Source organism: Apus apus, chromosome 7 (genome assembly GCF_020740795.1).
Source record: "Apus apus isolate bApuApu2 chromosome 7, bApuApu2.pri.cur, whole genome shotgun sequence".
Classification (NCBI taxonomy): Eukaryota; Metazoa; Chordata; class Aves; order Apodiformes; family Apodidae; genus Apus; species Apus apus.
In genome coordinates, this window is record NC_067288.1 from 9,685,360 (window position 1) to 9,713,294 (window position 27,935).

General features: G+C 38.4%; 1 protein-coding gene across 7 annotated transcripts; it reads right to left on the reverse strand.

Annotated features, from left to right (window-relative positions):
- Window positions 1–1,599: 1,599 nt before the first annotated feature.
- Window positions 1,600–27,918, reverse strand: DDX59 (DEAD-box helicase 59). 7 transcript variants are annotated; one of them, XM_051625173.1, is made up of 8 exons: window positions 27,875–27,918; window positions 8,164–8,993; window positions 6,512–6,679; window positions 5,869–5,958; window positions 5,215–5,466; window positions 4,199–4,351; window positions 3,587–3,715; window positions 1,600–1,919 (listed from the first exon to the last, which is right to left on the reverse strand). In XM_051625173.1, exons 2-8 carry the CDS (start codon window positions 8,980–8,982, stop codon window positions 1,656–1,658), a joined length of 1,875 nt encoding a protein of 624 aa, XP_051481133.1. In that variant the 5' UTR covers window positions 8,983–8,993; window positions 27,875–27,918; the 3' UTR covers window positions 1,600–1,655. The 7 variants fall into 7 exon arrangements, with proteins under 7 accessions (XP_051481133.1, XP_051481138.1, XP_051481132.1 ...); XM_051625178.1 differs by lacking the exon at window positions 27,875–27,918 and adding an exon at window positions 10,756–11,633 and having other exon boundaries at window positions 3,686–3,715; XM_051625172.1 differs by lacking the exon at window positions 27,875–27,918 and adding an exon at window positions 10,756–11,632.
- Between the last annotated feature and the right edge of the window lie 17 nt (window positions 27,919–27,935).

Below are 27,935 nucleotides of genomic sequence, written 5' to 3' on the forward strand. Positions count from 1 at the left end.
CTACCCGCCGGTCCGCTCAGCGGGGTACGGCACCGGGCTGGGCTCGGGAGGCAGCGCTCACCAACCGACCCCTCAGAAGAAACGGGATTACTGAGAAGTTAGAGGCTTGCGTGATGAAAATATCAAGTGCCACTACATGAAATCGCCACAAGAAGTAAAACGGGTCCCTTGCTGAAGGGTGTCCGCACTTCAGAAGAAATGTGGAACTTAGATACACGGCGGACAACCGACTTACTACCAAAAAAAAGCTTAAGAACAAATTCCAGTAGAGGGAGACAAAAGACAAAGCACGGGGTAGAGCGGGTGTGGTTAAAAACTTGTGGTTTTCCCCATGTGAGAATATGTTAAACTAGTAGCAACAGTGCAGAAATAACAGAAAATAGTAGAAATAATAAGTTTCATATTTCAGATTACCAGACTTGATGGTAGGAGTTTTTCATTACTACATTTACTACATAAATGTGTTATTGTTAAAGAATCCTTGGGACCAGTGCACCAGTTGTCATCTGTCTTGCAGCAGGAGAAACCTACTGGTTTTGTTTCTAGTTGGGGGAAAAAATCATCAGCTACTTAGCTTTTAAAAATTAGTTTGCTAGCAAGTCAGCATCTCCTGTTGCTGTCCTTTGACCAAAGAGTAAACATACAATGTAGAGGGCTAACATCCAACCACCTGGGACATCTCAGCCTGCCAAAAAGGAATGGTGTATCACAATAGCATGAAAGGTCTGATGAAACCAATTTCTCAAGCCTCAGTCTAAAAGAAAAGAAAAAAAACAGTTTTGATGGTGACCTCTCTCAGAAGGAATTCAACACTATCTTAATATGGCTTTGGTCTCATTTCCAGAAAAAAAATGAAACAGCATCTGGGGGCAGAGAATGGCAACCTTTATGCTCACATGTGTAGCAAATAAGCAAATATGATCCATTACACATTAACTGTTTTTCATGACATAAGAATACAAATTTCATATTTATGTGGTTTATCCTATTTCTGTGTAATTAAGTTATACTAGTAACTGAGTATTTCTGCTACTGCAAAGTGCTCGAGCAGGACTTGTAAATGGTCCACAGGCACTAAAGGAGAAACTAAACTTTCAGTACAGTTTACAAACAAAACTTGTATATACAATCACAAGAAATCCCCAGAGAGCATACACAGGATTCTGAGAAATGTTTCCTGTGGAAGTTTTCATGTAAACTAACAGGAAAAGATTGAGACTAACTGTGGCCAACTATATTTTTTTCTTTTTTTTTTTTTCAAGGGGGAGGGAGGAGTGTCTGTTGCAAAGATCTTACCTCAATATAATGAAATAAAAATCACCACCATTACCAATCATGTGTTTCACAAGAAGTCTGAAATGATGATTCAGCAATATTAAAACAAAATAAAAAGTATCTTCAGAGTTTATGTCGCAAACAAGATCAAAGACTATTGGTTTTGAAAAAGGGTTTTACATAGAGTATTTGTACAAGGCACTACTGTACTTCAAACACACAATAGTCTGCATTTCAAAATAAAGACAAGATAAAAATGAGACTCCTTTACAAACTTAATATTTAAACTTCTTTTAAAAAAAGATAATATGCAAGACATCAGAATTCCATGTTTATTTTTAATAACACTTTCATTATAGTTACATAACTATAAATATATATTACCTCTGAGAATTATTTTTGTCATGTTTTTTAATAATGTCCATAATATTATCTCCTGTTACAAGGCTATTCTGTAAATGTTTAAGTCTCTGCTGTTCCCTTCTCTTTTGGTCATGAAGATAAGGGGAATTAAGCAGCTGTGGGGGAAGAATGGTGCCTGTTGGTTTTACTCTCTTCACAACATCCCAAAAGAGCTTCTTGCTGTTGTTATTGATAAAAGTAATTGCAGTTCCACTGTGACCCAATCTCCCTGCTCTTCCAACCTGAAATAGCAAAAACTCATTTTTAGTTATCAATATTAAATGGAATTCATCATATTCATATATCCTTGAAGTTTATTTTCTGTTGCAGAACAGCAAGTAATTTAAGCAACAACTCCAAATCTCCCTATCTGATCCTCTAAGCACAAAGTTTTATTAAACTTCCTGAGATCAAGGTACACAAATCTGAAGCTTTTGCTTAAATGTATCTAAAGTAACTTGCCTGTGGGACCTATCAGAAGTCTATAACCTATGGGCAAAAACTTAGGTCCCAACAAAATGTTTCAAAAAGCACCACATAAATCCACGTACCTTGTATCAAGAACTAAACATACAAGCATGACCACAAAAATGTCCTTTGCTTCCAATGTTCTAGTAACTTCAAATTATTTATCAATATTATCCAAAATGCTTGAACAAATTAGAAAAGATTCTCCAAAGACTCTCTATTTAGGAACAGATAGCATGTTAATATTGGTATAGTTTTGATGCTAGGAAAGACCATTTTTATTTATTTAATACTTGCTTGAAACTGTAGCCAAGAGATCATTAAAAAAACTGAGAAGTGCACTGCATGCATTAATACAGACTACTCCAGGAGTGTGTGAGCCTGGATGACTTCCAAAGGTCCTTCCCACCAAGTCAGAACAGGGCTAACTTCAAAGCTAGGCCAGTTCGTTCAAGGCCTTCTCCTATGGAGTTTTGAGTGTCTCTAAGCACAAAGGTCCCACAACCCCTCTGAGCAGCCTGTTCCACTGCCCAACTCCTCTCGCTGGCAAAAACATTTTTTGCTGTTGACAGTCCAGAATTCCCCTTGCAGCAAGTCGTGACCATTCACTCTCATCCTTTCACTGTGCATCTCTAAGAGTCTGTCCCTGTCTCCTCTGTAACTGCCCATTATCAAATAGAAAACAGCAATTAACTCTACTCCAGCCCAAAGAAGCACATTTTCCTGTGCCTTTTCACATGTGTACCAGCCCCCTGCCTTTGTCAGGACTTGCTCCAGTTTCTTGTCTTTTCTAGAGATGGTCTCAAAACTGGATGTACTAGTAAAGTACTGTGGATTCCTAAGTGCCAAAAAGAGGGAAATTATTAGTTCTCTTGATTTGCTAGCCAAACTAGGGTCTCTGTACATACACATAAATACACACACATATATGCAACACACACTTTTTAAAAGTAAGAAATCCCCAGCAAAATTATCAGAGGAAATACCAGACTAGGAAGATGGAATGAAAATAAAGTTCACGCCTGCTTTCCTGCTTGTATTACACACATATCCCACTCCATGGATGAGCTGCCACAGAAAGAGGGAAATTGGGCTTTTCTTCACACCAATAGTAAAGACACAATAAACTCTACTTTCTGTAGACTCAAAATGATAGAAGAGAATACGAACTAGGAAGAACAGTACTGCAAATATGACTGATATGAGAACACTGTACTAGGTTTTAGTAACTTACATAGGAGATGCAAGAACAGCATTCTAAATTTTAGTAATCTACTTAAGAGACTTGTGGAAAAGATATTCAGCACTTTCCTTTTCTACAAAAGCAACATTCTGAAGAGAAAAGTAATCTTTATGTTTACATTTAAATTTAGATTTCCATAGGTGGATGTCATATTTCAGTATACTTTTCAACTAGTGCTTTCACAGTTCATTTATTTACCTGATGTACATATTCATCCATACTTGAAGGCATATCAAAATTTACTACCAGTTTGACATTGACAAGGTCAAGCCCTCGTCCAAGGACTCCAGTACTTACTATAACTTCATACTTCTCTTGAAGTAATCCCTGGCAAGGGAGGAATAAACAAAAATTAATTATTTCTTATATTTTGCACCTCTCAAAGCATAGGTTAGGGTTAGTTACACAGTACAAGAACACAGCCAGTGGGATTATTCTCTTGCAGGAGAATGGTCCCCCTGTATTCTTGATTTAAATAGGAATATAATTCACAGAGCTAATTAAAGAGAGATCAAACCCACAATTTTAATTAAAAAAAGAAAGTGATTTAAAGTTAAATGCATATTAAAATTCCCATTTCAAAGCAAACAACCTAGCAAATAGTCCCCAGTATTTATCTGCATTTAAAATGGCATTATCTACAGTTTTGTTTGGTTCCATCTGTCTCCTCTCTCCCAGCAAAACTCCAGTTTTTTACTGCAGAAAAGCAATAAATGACAACTTTCAAATTGATTCAAATTAAGCCACCTTTAAAAAAAAAATGGCGATTCTAAATCTGTCAAAACCCCCATAATTTTAGGAGGAACAAACCTGTAGTATTTCTGTTCTTTCCACCTGAGACTTTTCAGAATGCATAGCTGTACATTGCAATCCTGTAATCTTATGAACAGCATCACTCAACAGATCTGCTCCTAGCTTACAGTCCACAAAGACCAACACTGGAGGCTTGAAGAGTTTCTTATCCTGTAAAATTAAACAGTTCTTGTAAGAAGGTATTACAACAGTTTGCTGCTCATCAGCAGCAACTTGGATTACATTTCTTCTGCACATTATCTCTAATATTAACAATGCTTTCTTTCAGATGAATAAATGTTCTTAGACTAGATTAAGAAGGAACAAGATACCAGCCATGAAACTACACCAATCCATACATCATAAACATATAATGATTTGTAGACTCAGAACCCAAGATTATATCACTACATACATTTTTAGAAGCCAGAAACTTAGTTTCTTCAAATGTTACTTAGTAATTCTGAATTTCAAGTTCTGAGGTTCAGTTAGAGATTCTTACCTACTTCTTAGATAACCTCAGCCAAGACTCCAACATTCCCTGCCCCCTAAGTACACAGATTAGTATTAAAGTCAAGAAATAACTAAATTAGCTTTCTCACTGGTTTCTTTAATGACTTTTAAAATTACAAACCACTCCCAGGCCATAAAGCATCTATTCTTAAATTGTCACAGAACTTCCTTTAAAACTGTCAGGACTTTAAAGAAAGTCCTTATCCCTCTACCACTCGGATAACCAGTACAGATATTGGGGATGCCCCACTGTGAATCACAAAATAAAGTATTACTTTTTAACTTGTATCCCACCACAAGAACCTAGGTTGCTGCTGCACAGTAGGTGCGAGCAACAGGATTGGAGTTACCCCGGAAATGACCATTAAAGCTCCTATAACTACTGAGCTAGTTAGTACAGTTATATGCTCAACCTCACTCCACCTCTTCACTACATACAGATTAGAATTAAAGATAACCTGACAGAGATGTGTAAAGACATGAACTTTAAGCTGTTCTTATGAGAAAAGTATTACACTTACATTCAGTATTTCAAACAGTTTTTTCTTTTTAGATGGCTCTTCTACCCACAAGATAATCTGGCGGACATGGGAACATGGCAGGTTCTTTTCTCCAACTGTTATTCTTACAAAATCATGCAGAAGTTGATTTGCTAAGTGCTCAATGCCCACTGGAATTGTGGCTGACACCAGTATGGTTTGATGTTCATGAGAGATGTCTTCCAAAATATCCAACACTTGCTGCTGGAAACCCATTTTTAACATGGTATCCACCTAAGTGAAAAATACCAGATTTGTACCAGATTTTTCTATAAACAGCAGAATCCTGAAAATCAATTGATAGAAGAACAATAATGTGTATAATTGGCATGTAATAATCCAAATGCAGGAGTATTTTCAGTTAGAAGAAAAGCTAAGAGATAAAATTAAAAACAAGTTATAATTAAAAACCAGTTCACACTGGTCTCGCAGTATTATCCTGTCAGGTATTTAAGTCTATTATAGCCAACAGAAACATGTTCTTCAAACACATTTTAAATGGTGTTAAAATATGCTTTTTTATTTTAAGAACTGTATTTTGTCTTTATAAGGAACACTCTGTGTGTTGAATCAGCTTGACTAGCCATGCACATTGCCTCTGTATAGGCAATACAGCCCTAATAATTAAAAACTTACTTCATCCACCACTACAATTTTTATGCCATGCAGTCGAACAGAACTTTGCTTTAAAATCTCCAGAAGTCTTCCAGGTGTTGCTATTATAACCTAAAAAAAAAAGAGACAAACAAACAACAACAACAAAAAAACATGACTTAGAAATTCCCTGAAAGGACAGATGACTGTCCTACAAAAATGGTAAAGTTATAGGTGAGAAGAGCATTAATTAGTGAAATTACTTGCATTTGAATAAGTCTTAAAAGTTTTATAGATAACTTAATAAATTATAAAGCTTCAAAAGGAAATGGACCTTATAGAACTCTAACCAAAGTGTCTAAACAGAAGCAATGCAATCTGCACTAAAAAGAAACTATTTTTGTTGTCTAATAAAATTATATATTTCAATTTTTGAAAGCAGTCATGTCATGCATGAAGTTCTTCAAAACCAAAAAGCTATTACATATTTAGTCAGAAGTCAAAATGTTAATAAAATATTTGCATTTCTGTAAAATTTTCAAGAACTAACAATTATTGTAGTAGTTTGGACTCTGGAAAAACACGTATTTTTGTTTTCATACACATCAACAGTAACATCCCTCTTTTCTGTCAATGTCATGAAAACACAGCTCTCCACAAGATCTCTACAAGTGACAGTCCTTACCTTAACACTTTGCTTGAGACGGTGAAGCTGTGGTGGCAGTGGTAAACCTCCTACCAGGAGAACTGTTCTCATGTTTGGTAAACCAGCCATCAGTTCTTTAGCTTGTCTCTCTATCTGAACTGCCAACTCCCTCGTTGGTGCCAAAATAAGGGCAGATGGAGTTTCTGTCTAGAAAGAGGGTGAGAAATCTGTTGAACGTGGAATTGCTTTATTATTTAAATAACAAGCTTTCAAGATTAAACCTCCCAATATTAAAATATAAAGTATACAGTGCAGCTACTGTGGATACAATTAAGACTGTAACACCTCTTCTGTCTAAAGACAGAAGGGAGAAAGGGATCATACCTTTCATGATGCAGGCCAAAGAAGTCTATACCTCAATTACTCAACTCAAAAATTAATGCATGCATAAATACACTGTTAGAATAGCTTCCTGACCAAAAAAAGAAAAGGCCCAGAAAGCTAGTAACTAATTTATAAAGACTGCTTTTTTCAATTGCAGTTATTGCATTGAATCTGTAAAATATTCAGACTAAATGCCATATGAACTCAAAACACAGAAATGCTATTTGACATGAGATAATTTTAAAAAAAAGTTTTTACAAGTTTTTATATTATAGGAAGATACTATTTTCCTTTACTGTCTTGCACACCACTATGTAAAAACAAAGAATGATAAAGATTATGTAGAGAAATTTAATATTATTCATCAAAGCTCAAATTTTGTGCACTCTATTATAAGCATATAACTGTCTTGCAGACATTCTCAAAACTAATGCTATGGTGCTTTACAGATTAAAAGAGTTACTTAAATAATTGCTAAAAATAATCATTAAATAATAATTACTCAAAATAATTAGTTACTTAAATAATGTTTAAATTATTCATTTGAAAAAATTACACATTCATGTTTGTGTGTGTGAATATATATGTATCTATAAAGGCACCTAAACAGTTCAAAACAACATCTAGAATTAGGTCCAAAATTTTCTAATACATTCGTATGCATCCCTTTTTAAATAAAACCACTGAAACAAAAAGCAATGCTGCACCACACACAAGGTACAGAACACTATTTGTTTTTCATCATACATTCATGTCCTTACAAAACAAGTGTCTTCTGATTTTTTTTTCCCCATAGCATGAAAGGGGAGACTGTATAATTGGAGGATTTCAGAAAAATATATTTTACAAATTATATTATCCCAAATTCCTGTAGTTTTTTGATGGTCAGCTGAACATATTCCAGTAGAAATTACTCCGAAATCATGCAAATACAAAAAATAACCCCCTTTCAGCCATCTGATAGATCAAGATATAGGAACAACTTCTTGCAGAGTGCCTGGAATTATTTTCACTTTCTAAGTCATTTAGGAAGTTTACCACAGAATTGAGTTAGCTTTATTTAAAAGCAGAAACTGTACACTACTAACAGGGTTGCTCTATCTCCTGACCAAAGTGAAAAAACATTCAAAGTCATTAAAAATAATCAACACCTCCCTCCTCTCCAAGAACCAATGCTCCATCACTCAAAAAATAAAATGTATCACTGAATGTCAACAAAAAACATTGCAATTGCATTGCCAGTTATGTTGGGAATCCAAGAGCCAGAGTTGCAAACCACTTTCTCTAAACATACAAACTTTCATTACCTCTTTCAAAACCTTCATAGTAACAGGGAGTAGAAACGCTGCTGTTTTTCCCGAACCTGTGTCTGCACTAGCCACAATATCCCTCCCTAGTAGTCCAACAGGGATCATCTGCATTTGGATGGGAGTTGGGACTTCATAGCCAGAATTCTTTAAATTATGATTTAAAGTTTCAGGAAAACCACAGTGTTCAAACTCTACAATAGGTCTTGGAACTTCCTGTCCCTGTACAGCAATACCTAGCTGCAGTTTAAGGTTCTCAATCTGCTCGTCTCGCAAGCCTAAAATAAAGGAATGATCTTTGTAGAAATAAGGTGTATTAAGCAGGTAAGTTTCTGCCTGAGATTCTGCTGCTGTGAGTTGATCAGATTTTAGCTTTTTTTCCTCTTCTTGAGCTTGTAGAAGGTGTTTGGCTTTACATTCCAAGCTACAAACATCTTCATCTGTTTTATCACAGATGTACTCTCCGTAGCGTCCACACACAACACATACAGGTTCTCCAGGTTCTGCCCAACGCTGGGATTTGCTGAAGGATTTTATGGGTTCTTCTGAAGAGCTGCCTTCATCAGTATTTTGGTTGTCCTTTCCCAAAGTTGTGCTAGCAACACCAAGATCTTCAACTACAGTTTCTGCGTGTTCTTGTACAACTTGATTCAAACTACATCCTGAAGCAGAAGTTCCTGTTCCAGCTGACTTACAGTCGTTAAACTCGGTGGTCTCCTCTAGCCAAGATCCTCCAGAAGACAATTTATTTTTCTTAGTGGTACAACTTTTATTCTCATCAGCAGTCCTCTTCACTTTAACAGATCTTGGTAAAAACATGCTTCAGTACACTAGAAAGAAAATTGTTACAGCTGTTAGAAACTACTACTATTGAGAAAAGTACATTTCACTGTTACCACAAAAAAATAAGTCCAGGAAATATATTTGCAAACCTACAAACCAACTCTCAGTCTCTGAAAAGATCTAGAAACACCTTGTTTTAAAATTATTTTGGTCTTACCAATGTTGATGCAATGTAAAGAAATACTAACAGTGGAAGTTTTCAGTATTAGACATCTGTATTTGAATTAAAACTTGATTTTCATTATGTCTGGAAGTCACCCTTTTTGATAGTCACATATAAACCTTTGGACAGCTTAGCTGTTTCGAAGGTAAGATACAGAAGCAAAACATGCATTCTTCTAAGCTATGAAAAAAAACCCCAAAGAAACAGAATCATCAATTCTGAAAAAGATGTGAAATTTAGTGCGGGTCACATCCAAGACCACTCTTTTTATTGTTTTTCAAAGTTGACCCAAATATAAAAAGACTTACATGACCAATTTACCAAATCTCTACTGTAATACAAGGAAGTCGAATTAAGTGTCCATAAATAACCTTTTATATTCTCAAGCTCTCAGCAGTTGACTCTCAAAGTGTCAGATGTCCTCACCAATCGTTTGTAATGGCACAATCGCCAAAGGCGGTAGACAAAATAGTGTCATTCTGAGTGAATCGTACTACCAGTCTCTGTCAACTGCTCTTTTCATCAGCTTTCTAAAAATACATAAAGCTACCTCTGCGTTGTTCTTCTGTGTAACTCAGCAGCCCTGGGGCCGGCGAGACCCCCACGGGTGGGACAAGCTCTGCCACCGGGTTCAGGAAGCCCGGGCAGACCCGAGCCTGCAGGGAGGCTGCTCCCTCCCCTTTCAATCAGGAGCCAGATCTCACCGCATTAATTTCTCGCGCCTGACGAGCACTTGCCACAACAAACCTTGTTACAAACCGAGTAACCATTCGGGTGGGTGGAGCACACCGTGCTGGCCGAGAGCGCCAGGCTGGCGAGCCCGCCGCCCGGAGCGCAGCGCGGCGGGTGCCGTCCTGCCGGGGCCGCTGCCCGCGGGGCTCCGCGCCGCACGCCCTGCCCCCGCCCTCCTCTCCGGCAGCGCCCACACACCCCAGGGGAGAGCACGACGGCGCGGAGCCGGTTCTATCCCCCCGCCGCCCTGCCCGCGCCCCCGCCTCACGGTTGCCAGGCGGAGCCCTGTCCGCACCTCCTCCTCGCCAGCGGCGGAATCCGCCTCAGGCAGCGCTGCCGACCGGCCGGCCGCGCCGCCGCTGCCTCTCATCACAAAATGGCGGCGGCCCCAGACGGGCAGCGCCGGGCGGGCGGCGGAAGAGGGAGCAGCCGCGGGGAGGGCGCGGCGGCGACGGGACGAGCCGATAGAAGAGGAAACACGGGGCGGGGGCTCAGGGCCGCACGGGAAGCAGCGGCGCGGCGCACCCGGCCAGAGGCGAAACCTGCCCGGGCGCCCGCTGCTTTCCGGCGGGAGAGCCGCGGCGTCCCGGGGCAGGTCTGCGGGGGGAGCTCGCCCCGCCTGCCCCTCCCGCAGCTACAGCCCGCGCTGCCGGGCGCTACACACACACACGTATTTACATCACGGGGAAAACATGTTATTACTGCACACGATGGAGGCACAAGGTATGTGAAGTAAGTACCCAGCGCGTGCCTTGACCTACTTACACCACTTAGAAAGGTACGATGAGAGCGCTGTTCATACACTGCAAATTGAATTAGTTATTTTTATTCTTTTCCATAATGCATAAGCATACCTTATTTATGCTGTGTCACAACGCACGAGAACACCAAAGTTGGTCCCGTTTTACTACAGGGCAGGAGAGACTTCCGCTTAAAGCTGTGCTCTGCGAGACAGCCGAGGCGCGCCCACTGCAGCAGCGCCACTGCCCCGGGCGAGCCCTGCTCGTGGGCAGCAGGACGAAGGCTTGGATATGCGTCCAGAGACGGCTGATGGTTTTAGCTGCTTGGCCATTGTCAACAGGGTGGTCACCGATACTCCCTTTCTTTCCAAGGACCTGCCTCGCCAGGAGGAGGTGATCCAACCTGTTCCAGGTACTCCCTCGCAACATCAGGACCCTGAGGTGGTGTCACTGTGTCTACACCATTTGTAGGAGGTCCTGGTTTTAAGCACAAGCAGGAAGATCAGAGCATTTCCAAAGTAAAAGTATGCCCTATTGCCATAAATGATTTGGTGATGGGAAAGATACCTTGCTGGGAGCTATCTGGGTTGGTGTACTCCCAAGAACTCCAGATACTCAAAAACGTATTGTTCCTTTCCTCCCTCCCTCCAACATTGATTCCATTAGCCTGAAGGCATCCACATTGATGAGGAGCTTCATTTTCTTTCTGACATATTACTTTTGTTGGTGACCATCACTACTGTTTCCTGCTAAAATGGAGAGTCCATAAATACTAGCAGCCCCTTAGAAGCAGTTTAATGGCAGTCCAGAGAAACAGTTGGAGGACCCAGTGCAAATGGGGTTAAAACACAAAGCTGGGGGCTTTAAAGCAGCTGGCTGCAGCATTCCGTAACATTTAAGTCCAGTCAGACTTGAAGTATGTATGCTGTATTTCTCTCTCACAGGTTGCCACAGCAGCAAGACAAAGTTAGTGCAAATACAGAGTTTTGGTCTGTGTGGGATTTTTAATTACTTGGTACAATTGGAAGAGACGAGCTTCTGGAAAGATTAAATGGGCATTTCTAGGCATGAAAAATTGTCTGGCACGTTTCACCCACACTCCATACATTGTTCATTCTCTGTGAAAATCACCACCTTTCTCTGATTCAGCCTCTCCCATTCCCCTTTGTTTGCACTAACTTTATTTTCTTCATTTTCCCTCCCAAAGAGCTTCTAACATAGGCTAATTTCCTTTTCTTACTTCCATTTTTACAAAGTCATTTCCTGGAATTCAAAACATTTGCTAAATAAAGAACAATTCAACAATATTCAATATGATACAAAATGCTTCATACTCTCTATAGATGAAGTCCATATATGAAAATGTAAATATCCTATATATATCAGCTATTTTTTTTTTTGCTAACAGTATATTTCTGTGACAGAAATATTAATCTAATGGAAACAAGTGAATCTAAAGAAAATTAAAGTACGTTTTTATACAATAAAAACACCATCGTTTTGTTGAACATTACAATTCTGCCCTCACCTGCCATAAGAGAACATTTTGCACATTTTGATTACACAGAAACATTCGGCTCTTAAATAATACTATCTATCCTGTAATACAGCAACCTGGCATTTTTGTTCATTGTACATATTTCTACTCTTCTAAGCTGCAAAATGCAGGAGTCTAGCATATGTATTTCTGTGGAAGAAAGAATGTAGTCAGTGGGTGTATTCCATGATTCACTTACGGATGCATGACAGGTAAAATTCAGACAGACAAATGCAAACCTAGGCACACAGACAAGTATCTTGATGTTGAGTACAAAACGGCAGGCTCTGAATTGGCCATTACTGTTCAGAAGCAAGATATTAAGAGGGGTGACTTTGTTAAAGCACTGGTTCAGAGTGCAACAGAAGTCAGAAAAATAAAGTTATATGCTAGGAAATACTAGGATAGGTATACAGAACATTAACTGACAGCTCACCTATATGAATTCTCCTTGTAACTGGGGTTTCCCCATCACTCAGTTCCCCTGTCTGAGAAAGGCTACAGTAGGTCTTGAAATTAAGTTTTAGAAAAGGACTCCTGGGATATTCAGAGGTGTGAAAGGGCTCCCATGGAAGAAAACTGTGTAAATTCATCAGTCTGAAAGAGAGATAACTGAGGAACCTTGAGTGGCTCATAAAGGCTGGACAGCTATTAGTAGTTCCTTCTTTCTTCCAACAAAATGACCAGGAGTCAAGTATTTACAAAAGAATTTACAACATGGATTTTTTTTCAGCAATTGCTTTGCTGTCTGTATTCGTAAGTATATGACGTTCTCCAAATTAATAGCATACATGTTGTGCATTGAAATCATAATATGCTTTATAGTAAGTGCTCACAACTAAAAAGGAGTGCAAGCTTCCACAGAATGTAGTATGTTATTCTTTATTTACATGAAAAAGTGTATCAGGATAGATGTTCCAAAAACTCTTCTGGAAGAGATACAGTGTTTTGTGAGCTTACTAAAGAAATAAATTTTTTTTACTTTTTTTTTTTTTTTTTTCCCCTGGAATAAAGCATAAGCATTCTAGTCCAGTCACTTTTCTAAGATTTTTTAGAATGCCGATATGTGTAAGAGTAGTAGATAGCCCATCCTCTCAGCTCTTGATACTGCTAATCAAATTTAAAGCAAGTTACATTTTAATAAGATTTCTGAACTTCAAGTTTTGTACCTTCAGAGTTCACCAGATTGTACCAAATGTCCCCAGACAAGATGCTCTCAAATATCCTACTATAGTTTTGTCTTGGTATTCTTGCTTCTGGAAACTAGTTAATTCAAGCACTGACTGAATAAAGTTGGGTTTAAGTCCTGTTAGAAAACCATGAACAACAAGGACAGTCATTATTGCATGTTCTGGACAATCTATCTGGGAATGTCTGAATGGAAAAATCTTAGGATTTCCAGGTAACGTTTAAAAGAAGAAGTAGAATCTGTGTTTTATAAATGCACATTGTTATTTCATTTACTTACTCTTCAGAGTAACTTCTAAGATAAATATTAGGAGCTACAGAAACATAACAATGCACACACAAACGTGTACAAAAGGATTAATACATGTTGACATAGATCTACTACATAATACAGCAACAGATTCTTTCAACTTTATGCAAATTTATCTTAGAAAAAACAAGATAGTAACTATTGATTAAAAGTAAAAATAAATAATTAAAACAGTAATACAAGCACAAATTATAAATACTAAGGTATCCCATTTTTTGGTCTATTTTAAATTGTATCAAGAAGACTTGTCCATATTTACTCATGGTTTCTATATGAAATATACAGAAAAAAAGTGTGGTATCTTAGATTCCTGCCCTCACTTAAAAACAGATGCTTTGCCCTACGACATCTCAGAGCCATCAACCAACCTTTCCCACCACTTGCAAATAATAATTTAGTAAATCAAGACTGGATTAAAGCAGGACACTGAAATACCCCTATTTCCAGGCACACTAAATCCATAAGAAACAAGTGTTCTGCATACTAGTTCAGAGATGGTATCACAAGCACTTCAAGCAGCTGCTTGACTGTAGCACATGCCTTGGCTCTCCACAGTGATACCTGCCAGAGTGACCCCATTAACTAAACACTGTACCAGAACACAACCTGTGGGCACCTCTCCATCAAGCTGGCAAGCAAGGTGCTCTTGAGTTTCATACAGTTATTTGATTGACAGATAAATACATCCCAAAGGGTTCGTGTCCAAAACATTTCAATACAGTGCATGATAAGTTTCCTTTGTAGCAAAAATATCCTCATGTCATATCCAAATTTTCCACCTAGAGTGAGGTCCTAGTGTATGCAAAACTATTGAGAATGCACAAATGAAGAGCTCAAATAGCACATAATGGGTCTCTCCCACAAGGGGCAAATGTCAGTACTGACACACCTGAAAATTAAAATGTGCCTCAAAAGAAGATGTCTCATCAAGAATAGTTTTGGGTTTTCTTTAGGCTATTAATTATTTTAAATATCTTAATATGTATCCTATGTATCATTATTCTAAACTAAGGAATCCAAATGCCTCAATGTTGTTATTTTTATGTAATAATGAAGAGCATGAAGTTGATGAAGATGTCACTTGAAGAATAAAAATTCTAACTTTTTAAAACTCTTTTTAAAATCATGCCACAATATATGTAATTTAACAAAACATCCGCTGTTTGAGTGAAGGTGTGGAGGAATGTCTCCCACTCAGAAAGTATGGAAGTTTGTTTACCTGCGGATTGGGCCTGTGTCTGCTCCACTTGATGATATGAAGCTAAATATTTTCTGTTTCTTCAATGTTTAGGAATTTTGAAGTCACTCAGCAGGTTTGTAGGTAGGTGGTCAACAGCAGCTCTAACCCAAAACATACTTAATGAATAGTTCTTTGACTGAAGGAATCAGTGAGTCAATGACTCCACTGGTTTCTGAATTACAGCTTTAAGGGAACCACACAGGAAAAATCCAGATAATCTAAAAACAAATAATGGTGGTTAACCATTAGCCAGTCAATTCTGCTAATATTCATATAAAATGTCCTGGTTTAGTACAGGTATTGCATGCAGCATACTTATTCCGTGACCTAGTTTTTCTAATTTTGCTTAAGCTTTTGGAAAGTAAATAATCAGTGAAAGAAGCCTTGGACTAAGATTTTCAGGCTTCCTGAGCATCCAATTTGTTTCATCTTAAGGAAATATTGGTCAATATAAGTCTCCACAAAAATCTGTGGTAAAATTGGAATTAAAAAAACCAAACACTAATTAAATGTGAATTCTTAAAGCATTTTACTAAGTCTTTAAAAAAAATAAAATTAAATTAAAAAAAAAAAAGGTGAACCACAGTCCTGCCCTGAAGACCCAGCATTAAATGCCACAGGTCCACAGGGAAATAGCTGTATAGGGCAAATCACGCAAAAATTATGAACATAATTAATATATGTGATTATATGTTCAAATACCACATATAATATTCACTTCAAGAACTTAGGATCACCATAGCCTTAGTGTAACTGTAAAATCTACAGCAAATACATTTACCAACTTCTTTGTACAAAGACGCAGAGTAGCTTTTTCCAATTATAAGGCATGATTTTAGGATATTCAAGTAATATAAATTGACTTACAAATCACTATGAGACTTACAGAACAAGGATTTGCTAAAAAGAAAGCAAGGACAATTGCAAATTTCCAGGTAGTTCAGTAACCAGTAAAATGGAACCCAGATTCTTAGAGAATTCTGGTAGAAATTAACAGGATTAAATAAATCTTGAAATACAACTTCATTAAAGGTGCAGAATTATTAAATAAAAATTCTTTCCTTTCACAAAAGGATGGGAGAGGAAGAAAAAAAATAATCCACAAGAGACAACAGGAATAATTAAGGTCCAGCATGACCAATGTGTGGTCAATGTGTATTGCCACCTGTCCCCTCAATAAACTCTCCTTCCAATTGTATCACTTCTTAAGAGATGAGGACGGTTATAATTAATCAGCAAGTATGACAAACATAACACTGCATTTGTATCACTGGGAGACAGGTGGAATAAGCACAGTTACAATCCACTAGTGTGACAGACTGAAGTAAAAATCTGCATCATAAGCCTTTTTAGTAAATGGATCATAAATTTCTCTTTCCACTTCTAAAGCTCCTACCAGCATTGCTAGTTTTGAGACCAGAAACCACTGTACCAAGGAATGGTCTGGAAAACATGCAAGAGAGCTGCTAGAAACTACTTTTTACCAGTTGCCCTGTTAACATCTGTGCCAATATTAGTCATTGGGTTTAACCTTCCTACTTCCCTACGATACATTTGGTCCCTCTTCTGTCTCTAGATGAATTCTTAAATTGGCCTAGTTGAATGTCTGACACAAAAATTAAGGGACATGGAAAGGTTTTCACGGCAGCTACAAAAAGCCAACTCACTGCTGCCAGAGTAAAAGGCAAATTCAGGATGTCCCCACTACTGAGTGACTGCCAGCTGTGAATATTGCCTTTGGAAGCATTTGGCAGCTGTTGCAGAACAGAGGATCCTTCCAGTCCCTGCACCTTCTGCTAGTAGAGGGCTTGGTGGCTACACAGCTCCAGGAATCAGGCCTCAAAAGCTTTATTTACATCAGCCTTCACCGCTGCTCTAAGAGACTGTTACTGTTGGATTTTAGCCTACAGATTTTTAAATTTCTCAAACGTCATTCTTTGTGTATAGAATATTCAATGCAGCCCTAATAGTTTAATTTTTAAATAGACCTTGTGGATATTTTCTTTCCACTGACTCATCCTGCAGGTCTTTGATATTAATTTTGCAGACCCGTGGTGTACTTGGCATTAATTTCACTAGCACATATCTTGGCCATGTGTTAAAAAAGACATTGTTCATGACTGCTAAGCAAATGAGAGGATAAAAGAATTGTGAGTTAGTTTACAAAAAAAAAAAAGTTGCACCTTCAGCTAAAATCCTTTCCAAAAGGATTGGAATGCAATATCAATATTTGGTCATCATTTGTCCATGACTTTTTAAACAGAAAGGTATACTAGATGGCTTTAATTTCAGAGGGCAAACCATTTTTTACTCTTTTCTCCAAAATGTGTGCATCAATTTAATTGTTCCTTCCTTAGATGTGTTTCTTCTCTATTTACTTCATGCATAGAAAAGAATGAGTGAAAATATTGTTAGCATTTGCTATGGTTAATGCTCTTCCTCCCCATGACATCCTTTTCAGAAACTCTAAAAACCATAAACCTGGGAAGCTGTAAAAATACAGCTAAAGTTTCTTGCCAGTTCCTCCCTTCTAAATAATGTACAGCCATTTGTGACAACCCAGAGCCTTTTTCTATCACCTGGGAGGTCATGGTTTTCACTAGCTTTAGAAAATAACATAGTGGTAAAGAAGCAATCTGAACCTGGTCTTAGCATGACTATACTTCTGTCCCATGAATTGTAATATGCAATATACTGTTTATGCTGGCTGCACTGCTGGCCTCAGAAATTATTCATTGTGTCATTTACCTGTGATTTCAAGAACTGTTCAACCCCTTTAATTATTTAGAAAATAATTTTCTAAACATTTTGATGTAAAAATGAACTAAAGTACCCTAACAAGTGGTAGAACTTTTTCTGAAAATGTATTTCAATATAGTTAATCATGCCATGATTAAGTCAATACCAAACCAATACACTACTCAAATGTTAAGAATTTAAATCACTTACGTAATCTGTAAGGGAAAACACCTTTAAATTCTAGTAATTCCATTTGCTTCTCTATTTTTCTTACTTCATCAATGAAAAGAACTATCATTAATGTGATAATATATTTAAACTAATTAATCCTTGCACTTGGATATTCATTCATGACAAAAATGAACTGTCCTCCCAGGCAAATGCTACTGTTTACATAAATGTATTAACAGTCATCCTACTGAGAAAAAAAAAAGAGTAAGTTACAGGTTGAGGAATGACAAAGTAACAGGACTGAACAGAAGGTCTCAGCATTATTTATACCAATCTTCTGGCATAAAGTTCCTAGCCTGTGAGGGAGTAAAAAAGGCTTTAGGCTATTTCTCAATGTGGGAATACCAACATCCCATGCATCAGTCCAAAGACAGATGAGGTAAACGAGGAGAGAGCCAAGTGTGTGCAAATCCAAAACTGACCTTACCCTCAGCCTTAAGGGTCCGCATCTGAATACTTACAATGTCAAAGCTTGGCTCTACTTACAGGTTTTTCAGGTAGCTCTCTTACTTACACTCTTCTGAGAAAACCCAGTTCAGACAAAATTACTGAGCTCCTACTTCAATTCTAGCTAAATCAATCCTTCCTGGTACCAGGATATCAATTAAAAATATCCCCTCAAATCCAACCAGAGAAGTAGAAAGGACTCATCTGAAAACAGCTTCCACTCCATCCCCTCATGGAAGTACAGCCAAACTCCCACCTACCTAAAACAAGATGAAGACATTCTCAGAACATGATTTGTATCCTCTGATCAGGGAATGGCACTGTACCAAACAGTGAATATTGTAGGGATCTTTCTCATAAAGATTGTCCTTATAAAGCTCTGTAGGGAAGTACAGTATTAAAGAAGTAAATACAAAACTACAGTACATTTATCTTAAGGGATAAATATGAAACTCAGTATCAGTAATTAAGTTTTACTGTGTAAAATACAGAATGTTGTTTTCTGTTTTAAGCTGGATATACCAGCAAATCCAAGAAAGGAGTGAGAAAACTGAGGACTTGAAAGCACTGAATAAGTGAAAATACTAATAAACACTAATTATACGAGACTTTTGTATTCAAGATACCCAAAAGAAATGAGAATACATCACAATGTTAAAAAAACCCACATAAATCCTTTAACTCTTTCTTGAGCTTTTGCTTCTTTGAATCACTTGAAGTTGTTAAAAATGCTAAGCAGACTAACTTCTCCACTTCTAATGACGTGATGGCACTAAGTTGTCCATCTGTGGTTTAACTGCACAATTCAGGACCACAGACTGCTGAAGTTAAACCAAAGGATTTGTCCTTCTGAAATTCAGCTAGTTTTCTAAACTTTGCTGTGAGGACAGACAATGCATTAGCTCAACTTGATAAAGCACAATATCTATTAAAAAAGACAGCAGGCCACAAAAGTGCAACATATCTCTTGCTACCACCCTTGAATGACTGCTCCCTATGCTTTTTATTAGAAAGATTCAGAGATGCCAGTAACCTTACAGCTGGTGACTGTAATAACAGAGGGGTAACAAGACAGAAATAATGAATGCCTCCTTGTTAAGCAGTTTTGTTTGTGCTGTTCCAAGAAAGCTCTGCCAAGAACTTTCCATGCAAACCTTATTTTTCTGGGATTTGTAACTTGGCTGCAAAAAAAATGCAGCATGATAGATAATGCCCAGTTCAAAATAATTCAGATTACAAGTTTTAAAGGACATTTTTAAGTTTTGGAATAAATTAAATTTACACTAAAAAAGGTAAACAATTCTACGCTTCATATATATTTTTAGGTGCTTTATTAAAAAAAAAAACACAACAACAACCAAACAAACCCTCTGGTTAGCAAGTTTGTACCTCAGATCATTATTTAATACTAAAAAGTAAAAAAAACATTGAAGTCTGAAGTGTTGCAGTGTGAAAGACTTCTGTGGTGTATGGTTAACATTCCACTGACGTGTATTTTATTTTTAAGGAAGACTGTATTAAATATATATGAAGCACCCATGGAATTTTATCTGCTAAAAAATTCAGTGGATTAAATCTGTGCTAATTCCTAATACAACTCAGCTGACTTGGGTATAAGGCCAAGTTGTGTACAAACTGGCTAAGTGATTCTTACATACGATTCTTACAAAACATAAGCCCAGAATTTCCATGTCAAATTATGTGGGGCTGTTTTTGTTTTGTTTTAACCAAATGATTCAAACCTTTTGCAAACATGTAAAAATCCAATTTCGGTGTTCCCTTTTTCTTTTTTGGCACATGACCCATCAGGACAGGGTCATTTTCTACAGTTCCTTACCAAAGCAGTATTGTTTCCTGCAGTAAATAGCAAGATACATTCAAATTAGATTTCAGGCACAACACAGATTGCAGCCCAAGCTAAGGAAACTGTCTTTCAGGCAATAGCCAGGTATCAAGAAGCAAGAAGGCTATGAGCCTGAGCTGTGAAAAAATGGTGGCTTAGGCTTGTGCCTAAGAGGAAGAAACCTCCCAGCAATGCAAAACTAAAAGAGACAATCAAAACATATCAACAAATTGTAAAACTGTTCTGATTATATTTGGTGAGATCATTTCAAAGGCAACACTGGAACAGGGCCAGAAAACACCACAAAACGGAGTAGCTTAGAAATATTTCTGCTCATTTTCTTGATTAACTGGGGCTTTCCCTCAGGAAAGTTTGCCTAGAGCACATTATCCCCCAGAATATCTCTATCTACTTTACAGTTCGAGACAGATTAATGCTAATCCTATGGAACAACAGTTCCTCTGAGATGGTCTGCAATTCAGCCAAAAATTCTGGGTATAAAAGGATTTATCATTCTTGAGGAGTTCGGGTGAACTGGAGTAAGTCATCACACTCAGATTCTCATTTTGTTCAGCTCTAGAGTAACCTAAACTTGCAGGGGAACAGCTCCCCTTGGCATTAACTATGTAAATACTTTTAAAAAGAGCACCACTGCACTATAGAAGAACCTGAGTGAGGAAAAGACATGGCTAGCCAGACAAGAGGCAAGCAAGAACAAAGAGCTCCTATCAGATCAGTGGAACTTGGAGCAAACAGACAAGGTAGTGAAGACTTCTGCAGTACTGACACTGCTGTGCAAGAAGCTACAAAGGTAGTCTGTGGTTACAAAAGGGTGTTGGCCCTGTGAAGCACAACATGCCTTCCTTTAATGATTAAAGAACCAGCAGAAGCACAGACAGAGCCACCTCCATGCAGATGGCTCTTAACCTGTTGATACACAGGAAAGCTGCTCTCTAGCAGCAGGGAGAGGATATTTCTGTGGGGCTGGGCTCTCTTAAGTAATGAAATCAGAGCACTGTAATAATATCAAATTCTTTTTTATTACTGTTTGCCTAGTCTTAGAGTATCTAAAACTTGAGCATTCCGACTCTGAGCTAAGATTGTTCATCACTTTGTTCTGCATTTTGACTGTGATATCCTGGCCTCTGACTAGAACATCTACGAACTGCTCCAATATAAACAGCATTTATAAATCTCATTTTTTAATCCTCCTTATTATTTAATCCTTATTTTTTAAGTATCCCACCTCCAGTTCATCTCATTACTCAAAGTCAAATAATATTCCTAAATATACCACTACAATACCACTTAAGACCTTGGTGGTAAAAGATAATAAAACACAGCAGTGTGCCCTACACCTTGGATACACTTCTTACTGAGCCAGTTTTGCTTCCCCATCTCATCTCATGACCATGACTTACTGCTTTTTCCACTTCTGAAAGAGCATACTACCAGCTGGGACAAGGACTCTGAAGGACTCTGAAGTACCCAATTTCAGAAGTTACACTATGCATAGCAAAATACTCAGCCAAACAAGCTGGACCTGTATCAACACAAGGGTTAATGGCAAAGAAATCTGTTTTCTTACCCTACATTCTCCAATCAGGCAATTGCTTCCTCTCTCTTAAGAACAAATAGAAAAGGAGGAAAGAGCGCTATGCAAACAGAAGAGACTTGCCAGACCAAAGGGAAACTAATAGGTAGATCATAGAATCATATAATGGTTTGGTCAAAGATCATCCAGTTCCAAGCCCCTTGCATGGGCAGGGACACCTTCCACTAGACCAGGTTGCTCCAAGCCCCATCCAACCTGGCCCTGAACACTTCCCAGGTATGGGGCATCCACAACCTTCCCAGGCAACCTGTGCCAGTGTCTCACTATCCTTACACTAAAGAATTTCTTCCTTACGTCTGATCTAAATCTACCTTCTTCCAGTTTATAAAGATTACCCCTCCAGTGTAAAACCATACACACCAACAAGCTCCCATTCTTGTACAAAAATCTCCAGGGATTACTTTTGTTGGTTCATACACTGAATCAACACAGTGTCTACTAGCACACTCTTCCCCAGGCTAGTTCTTGCCTCATTTAGTAAATTATCATCCATGACTGTTAAAATAAACCCTGCACTATCAGGGATTATGAAGTATTGTGCACAAGTGGGAGTCCCAGCTGTACTTTGTTTCAGACTGCTTCCAGGGCAGCAGCCATCACAACTAGGGTTCAAACATTCCCTGAACAGAAAGTCCAGTGATTTGAAATGGAAACTACACATAGGATTAACCTAAAGCTTAAAATCCTTGTTGTAGCCAAGTTTTTATTGATAGATATATATATGCACATTTAATTTAAGGCAACTATTAAAATAATTGTTTCTCTTTCCATGTTTCTTATGTACAGTGAAACAGGGGAGTATTTAAATCAAATTATACTACATGAGGCTTAGACATCCCATACATTTGTGTATATTGAAAATGTTTTCCAATTAACTATAAGGTATGCATCTTGCAAAGCTACTCAGAAAATAATATAAACAAGTTAGGCCAAAAGATAATTAAATGTAACAGAGTTCTAAGCACTCAGGTTGTGATGACCTGACATAATCATAATGTCCAAGGCCACCAAGGGTCACAATGCATAACTGGTTACAATAAAAGTCTTCATACACACTTTCCACAGCCACTTTTTAAATGGTGTACCACCTATTTACACCTGCTCCCTAAAGTAATAATAAAAAATTCCTAAATAACATGCAGTTTCTCTGTAAGTTACGAAAAACAGAGAAACTGCCTAAAAATTCAGTGAAAAGCTGGATTATGTTTCAAAGAAGAGACATAGAAAAAAACCCACAACAACCTTCCTCAGGTAGTCTCCTATGCTATTCTCTTTCTTTCCTCTCCTCATTTATCTTCACTACCACCCCTCCCAACATTAGTTCTAGACACCAGAATTTTACTGTTCTAGCATAGCTTTCTCTCCTATTTACTGCTGTTCTCATTCAGACACACATGGGCTTCAGTGGAAGCTGAAAGCAGGGCCAAAAGATGGGAAAATGAAGTCTATTCATGCTCCACTAATAAATCATGTGCGTGCTCAAAACAAATGAGCTTTTATGAACGTTCAGATCTTTCTTCACATGTAGAAGCAGAATGAAAAAAAACCCAGCCAGTCACTTGAATGGAGTATAGTTCAACAGCAAAAAGTGCACAATTTAGTATTCACTCTGATTCAGACTTAGTGACGAAGTACTGCTAACTCATTTAAACTTCTTATACCTGAATGCACAATTTGAAAACTAGTTATGCCCATCTTCCTCTGAACTGGAGCACAAATAAAGCATTATCTAACAGCTACCATAATGGTAATAATATTGCATTTTATTTTTGTACAAAGTGTTTTTCTGAGTATAAATTTCCCACCATAGATTCGTTTTACAGTGCAGCTAAGCTAGCTCTAGCATTTACATTCATAAAATCATGCATAGGATTTTCCTTAGAAGACATGTTAGGCACTATGTGGTCATAAAAAACATAGTACACAGATTTCACTTAATGAAAGAGAATAGGATCTATTCCATATGTTTTAAAGTGTATAATAAAAAATGTCAGTTATGGTAATGTATTCACTCATGGACAACCTAGCAACAGTGGAATGTCAAGAAGAAAGCATTGGAATTAGGGAGCCTTGCACAGCACACTTGGGAAAAGAAGTCACCTAAAACCTCTAGCACAAGTGCAATTCCAGGAGATGGTCAAGGGGGCTCAAGATGTAGATTTTTTTTTTTCCCCACTTGATGGACCTACGTTAGGTCAAAGCCAAGTTCAGGAAATAAAACCTGTAGCATCCACGTATTAAGAGATGTGACTGTTAGGTATCACATTTGATTCTCATTGGGCAGCTTTCGGGTTGTGCAGATTTCAGTAGTAAATGAGCCAAAATAGCTATTACTCCACCTTTTTCCTTTTCTTGATTTTTAACCGTATCAAAAATCACTGAGAATCCAAGTAAAATGTCATACAAATCTTTATTTTCCCTTTGACCCATGATTCTACTAGAATCTGTAAAGTTGGCAAACTGTCTTCCCTTTTAAATGCCTCAGCACTTCGTGATTACAAATTAAAGGAAGAATTTGAAAGACAATAACTATGTAACTGTTCTTGTACTTTTGTATCATCCTGAAACAGGAAAAACATACTCCCTCCAAAACCATGCTCTGTGAAAACCCCTAGCTTGTACAAACTACATACATGCATTTCAGTAATAATGCCAAAGGAATTTAATAATTCAATCACCTGCTTGGCAATACCTATTTACAGTTATAATTTCTTAACTCTTACAGTTTTATTGGTTTTACCATTACTTATAAATAAGTTTAATAAAATACTGTAAGTTTAAGAGGCTGGAGTATCAGTAATTTCATTTAACAAGTAATCTTTAGGCTGCAATAACGTTACAGAATCATTTGTGGATCACCACACACCCAACACAAAACCTGCTGAAGTCACCAAGCACGCTTCTTAAGGATCACACCCAGACACGACTGGTTCTTGGTTTGTATATTGACAGTCTGACAGGACCACATCAAGTTGTGCTGCCTCTTTGCCAGAGGTTACATGCCACAGGGCGCACCCCTCCCCTCAACCATGACCATTTCTAGAATGACTGATATCCTCTAAACTTTGTCCGACACCAAGACTGAAGCATTAAACGGCAGGATAGTTGCTGTGAACTGCTGTTTTTGGATTTGCCCCAACACAACCAGCTAATCTGAAATGGGAAGTTTTACTACCCTTTGTAAGAAGTCTGATGTCTGTCCACTAGCACTGAGCTTGGTATTGTTAATGTAAAATATTTTACCTTTATCATCAAGCATTGTGAATAGACATGAACATTCTCTGCAACCTAGCGCCAGCCTGAATTTAGCCTAAGAGCATCTACTCTACACATAGCCTCTTCAGACACCAAGTAAATCTCAAACCAATTGAAAAAACATACATAAAATTGTTAGTCAAGGCTCATTCCACTATCTCCCAAGCTTCACACTATTAGCAACAACTGTCACCAGACCATTATTCATAGCTTCATGGTCATAATTGTTCCTATTGCCTGACACTGACTACAGGCTTGGTACACCCACTATTTAAATGGCTAGACACGACATTGAAGAATCAGGCCTATGATGTAATTACAGAATAAAACTGGTCAAGTGGGTTTCTAATTTGGGGTAGATGGAGGGAGGGGAATGGAAGGGAAAAGGTAGGTAAGGAAGGTAATAAATAAATAAATAAATATGTGAGCTGCTTGTTATAATCCTTAACACTCTGCCTTTCCACTTGGAATGAACTTTAAAGTATAAAATATTTTACATCAGAAAGATTGTGTACAGAAAAGAGTATTACTATTTAAAATATTTAAAGATTAATAAGCAGGAGCAGAGAAGAATGGGATAACTCTTTCACTTACACATATTTCATGTGTATGCATTCACTTCTAAGATCAATGTGCAAATTAAAAAACCACTTTGATTGCTGTCATCACAACACAGCTTTTACAGATTTTGTTCTGTGATTCTGAACAGGTTTCATTGATACAAAAGCCACACCCACACATTTTTCTGCATTTTAAATTAGACCAGTAGCAATGTCCATGTGTGTACCTGCCCATAATCGTAACTATTGCCATTTTTTAGATGCTGTCTCTAAAAAAAATAAAATAAAATAAAAGAAGCAGGGGGGGGGGGAAGAAAGTAACTGTTTCAAGAAAGAAGGGACCACAGTTTTATTGTCTTCAGGTACGTCACTAGTCTCAATGTATAATACAGTACATACATATGTATGTTTTATAGGAGTACATTAAATTTAACTGATGACTCCTTATTCAGATTATGCCTCATTTCTGTAAAAAGGTGTTTCTAAAAGTTTTGTATTATTTTATAGGGATTAGTTTTTAATCTTTTGATGTCTCAAACTGAAACCTATATCCATCATAGCTAAACAATGGCCTTAGTTTTCCTAAACATGCTTTCCTGCAGGTTGCTCTAATTTTTAGGTATTCTCTTAGCCATAAAAAATGCATTGGGATCTGGATCTCTATATATTTTTATAGTGCTAATAATTTAATGTTTTAAAGATTATGAATTCCAGGTGTTTGTTGTTAAATATACACAGGAGAGTGATACTCTTCCTGAATAGAGAGATGATTTCCAAGTCTCACCTGTACATTAATTTGGTACTATTATTCATTCCTATTTCTGCTGCAGAGGATCAGGAACTTCAGTCAAAATTGTCCTAAAGGAAGGATTTCTGAACTTTCCTCCTCCCCTCCCTTGTGCTGAATACCACCACCAGCAGCTCCTGGTTTTGTAGGTACCACTTATGAGTGGTATGCATGACTATTTGGGAATCCCATGCCAGAGAGCATGTGGGGAAACAGCAATAACCTCTTCGAGTGACCTCCACAACCTTTCATTTACTCATTACTGGTAAATATAGATTCATGTCAGTAAAATTGTAAAGTACACAGAGGTCTCATAATAATATTTGTATTATTGTGCACATGAAGTGCTAGAAGCATATATAGCCACATAACAATGGAAAATCTCTGTCCAGATCAATTCATAGTCCAGTTCAAACCCAAAGGAGTAGCAGTTCAGATATTATTTAAAACCTTACAATGTCATGCTAAGACATGCTAAGACTGTACCTAAATATTCTTTACCAGACTCAGTGGAGAGTTTGGGAAAACACTCATAAATTACCACAAAGGTAAAAAACAAACAAACAAAAAACCTCAACAAGTTAACTAACAATTACTCTAAGTCAAGAGAAGTCCTTTAGTGACCCTAGAAACCTCAGACAGATTAAAAACGAAGTACAAAAAGAAACTATTATTTTTTGGCAGAACAACTTCTTTGAACTGGCTCACCATACAGCTGGTAGAGCTCCCAGGCTGGCACAGAAGGAGGGCACAATTCTACATTAATCCATCTAAAAAGCATTTGTTGCCCAAAAGCACAAATGTAGCATCCCTTGGGGCTGCTGGTCACCCCACGGCACGGTGCCCGCGCAAAGGGCAGGCAGGGCGGCTGGTCCCCCGCACGGCCACACCCTCAGACCCGCACCTAAAGCTAACTCATCCAAATCTGATTGAACGCAAGTCGTTCATCACCTAGTTATTAGTTTCTACCCTGCCTAATACTTTCCACACAGGCCTCGGTTAAAGCGATGTTAACCAGCCCAGGTACTTGTGAGCGAGGCAGCAGATGGGCTCTAGGTTCAGTTGTTACTACTACCTGTTATTACAGGTATTACGTGAACAGGCCCTGAGAAGGCTGTCATCCTTCTACCCGCGCACTCGAGGAGCTATGTACAGACGCAGTTTAAGTCAGGAGGGAAAGCACACCTGGGCGGGAGGAGCCCGCCTCCCCGGCAGCGCTCCCCGCTCCGCCCCGCGCGGCCCGGGCCGCGGGGCTGCCCCGCACCGAACCGGCCGCAGGCTCCTCAAACATCCCTTTCGTGCCAGGCACGGCACAGCCCCAGCGCTGGGGCCGATCCCAGCCTTCCCAGATGACGCCGCAAAAAGCCAACGGCTGCGCGCGGGAAAGCCCGCCCGGCACGGCTGCGGAAAAGCACGGCAGCGGGTGGGCCCCGCGGCCGAGGGACACCGCCCTTCTCCCCGCGGCCAGGCACCCCCCTTACCGGCGGGAAACCCTCCTCCCCTCCGCCGCTGCCGCCGGGTCCAGGCCGGGCCCGCCCGCGC

What these genes read in the sequence shown, in the direction of transcription:
- DDX59 (XM_051625173.1), bottom strand. Translation starts at nt 8,982, where the DNA reads ATGTTTTTACCAAGATCTGTTAAAGTGAAGAGGACTGCTGATGAGAAT. An exon ending in CTATGAAGGTTTTGAAAGAG is followed by an intron (nt 6,680 to 8,163) that starts GTAATGAAAGTT and finishes CCCTCTTTCTAG; the next exon opens with ACAGAAACTCCATCTGCCCT. An exon ending in TGGATGAATATGTACATCAG is followed by an intron (nt 1,920 to 3,586) that starts GTAAATAAATGA and finishes TTGCTATTTCAG; the next exon opens with GTTGGAAGAGCAGGGAGATT.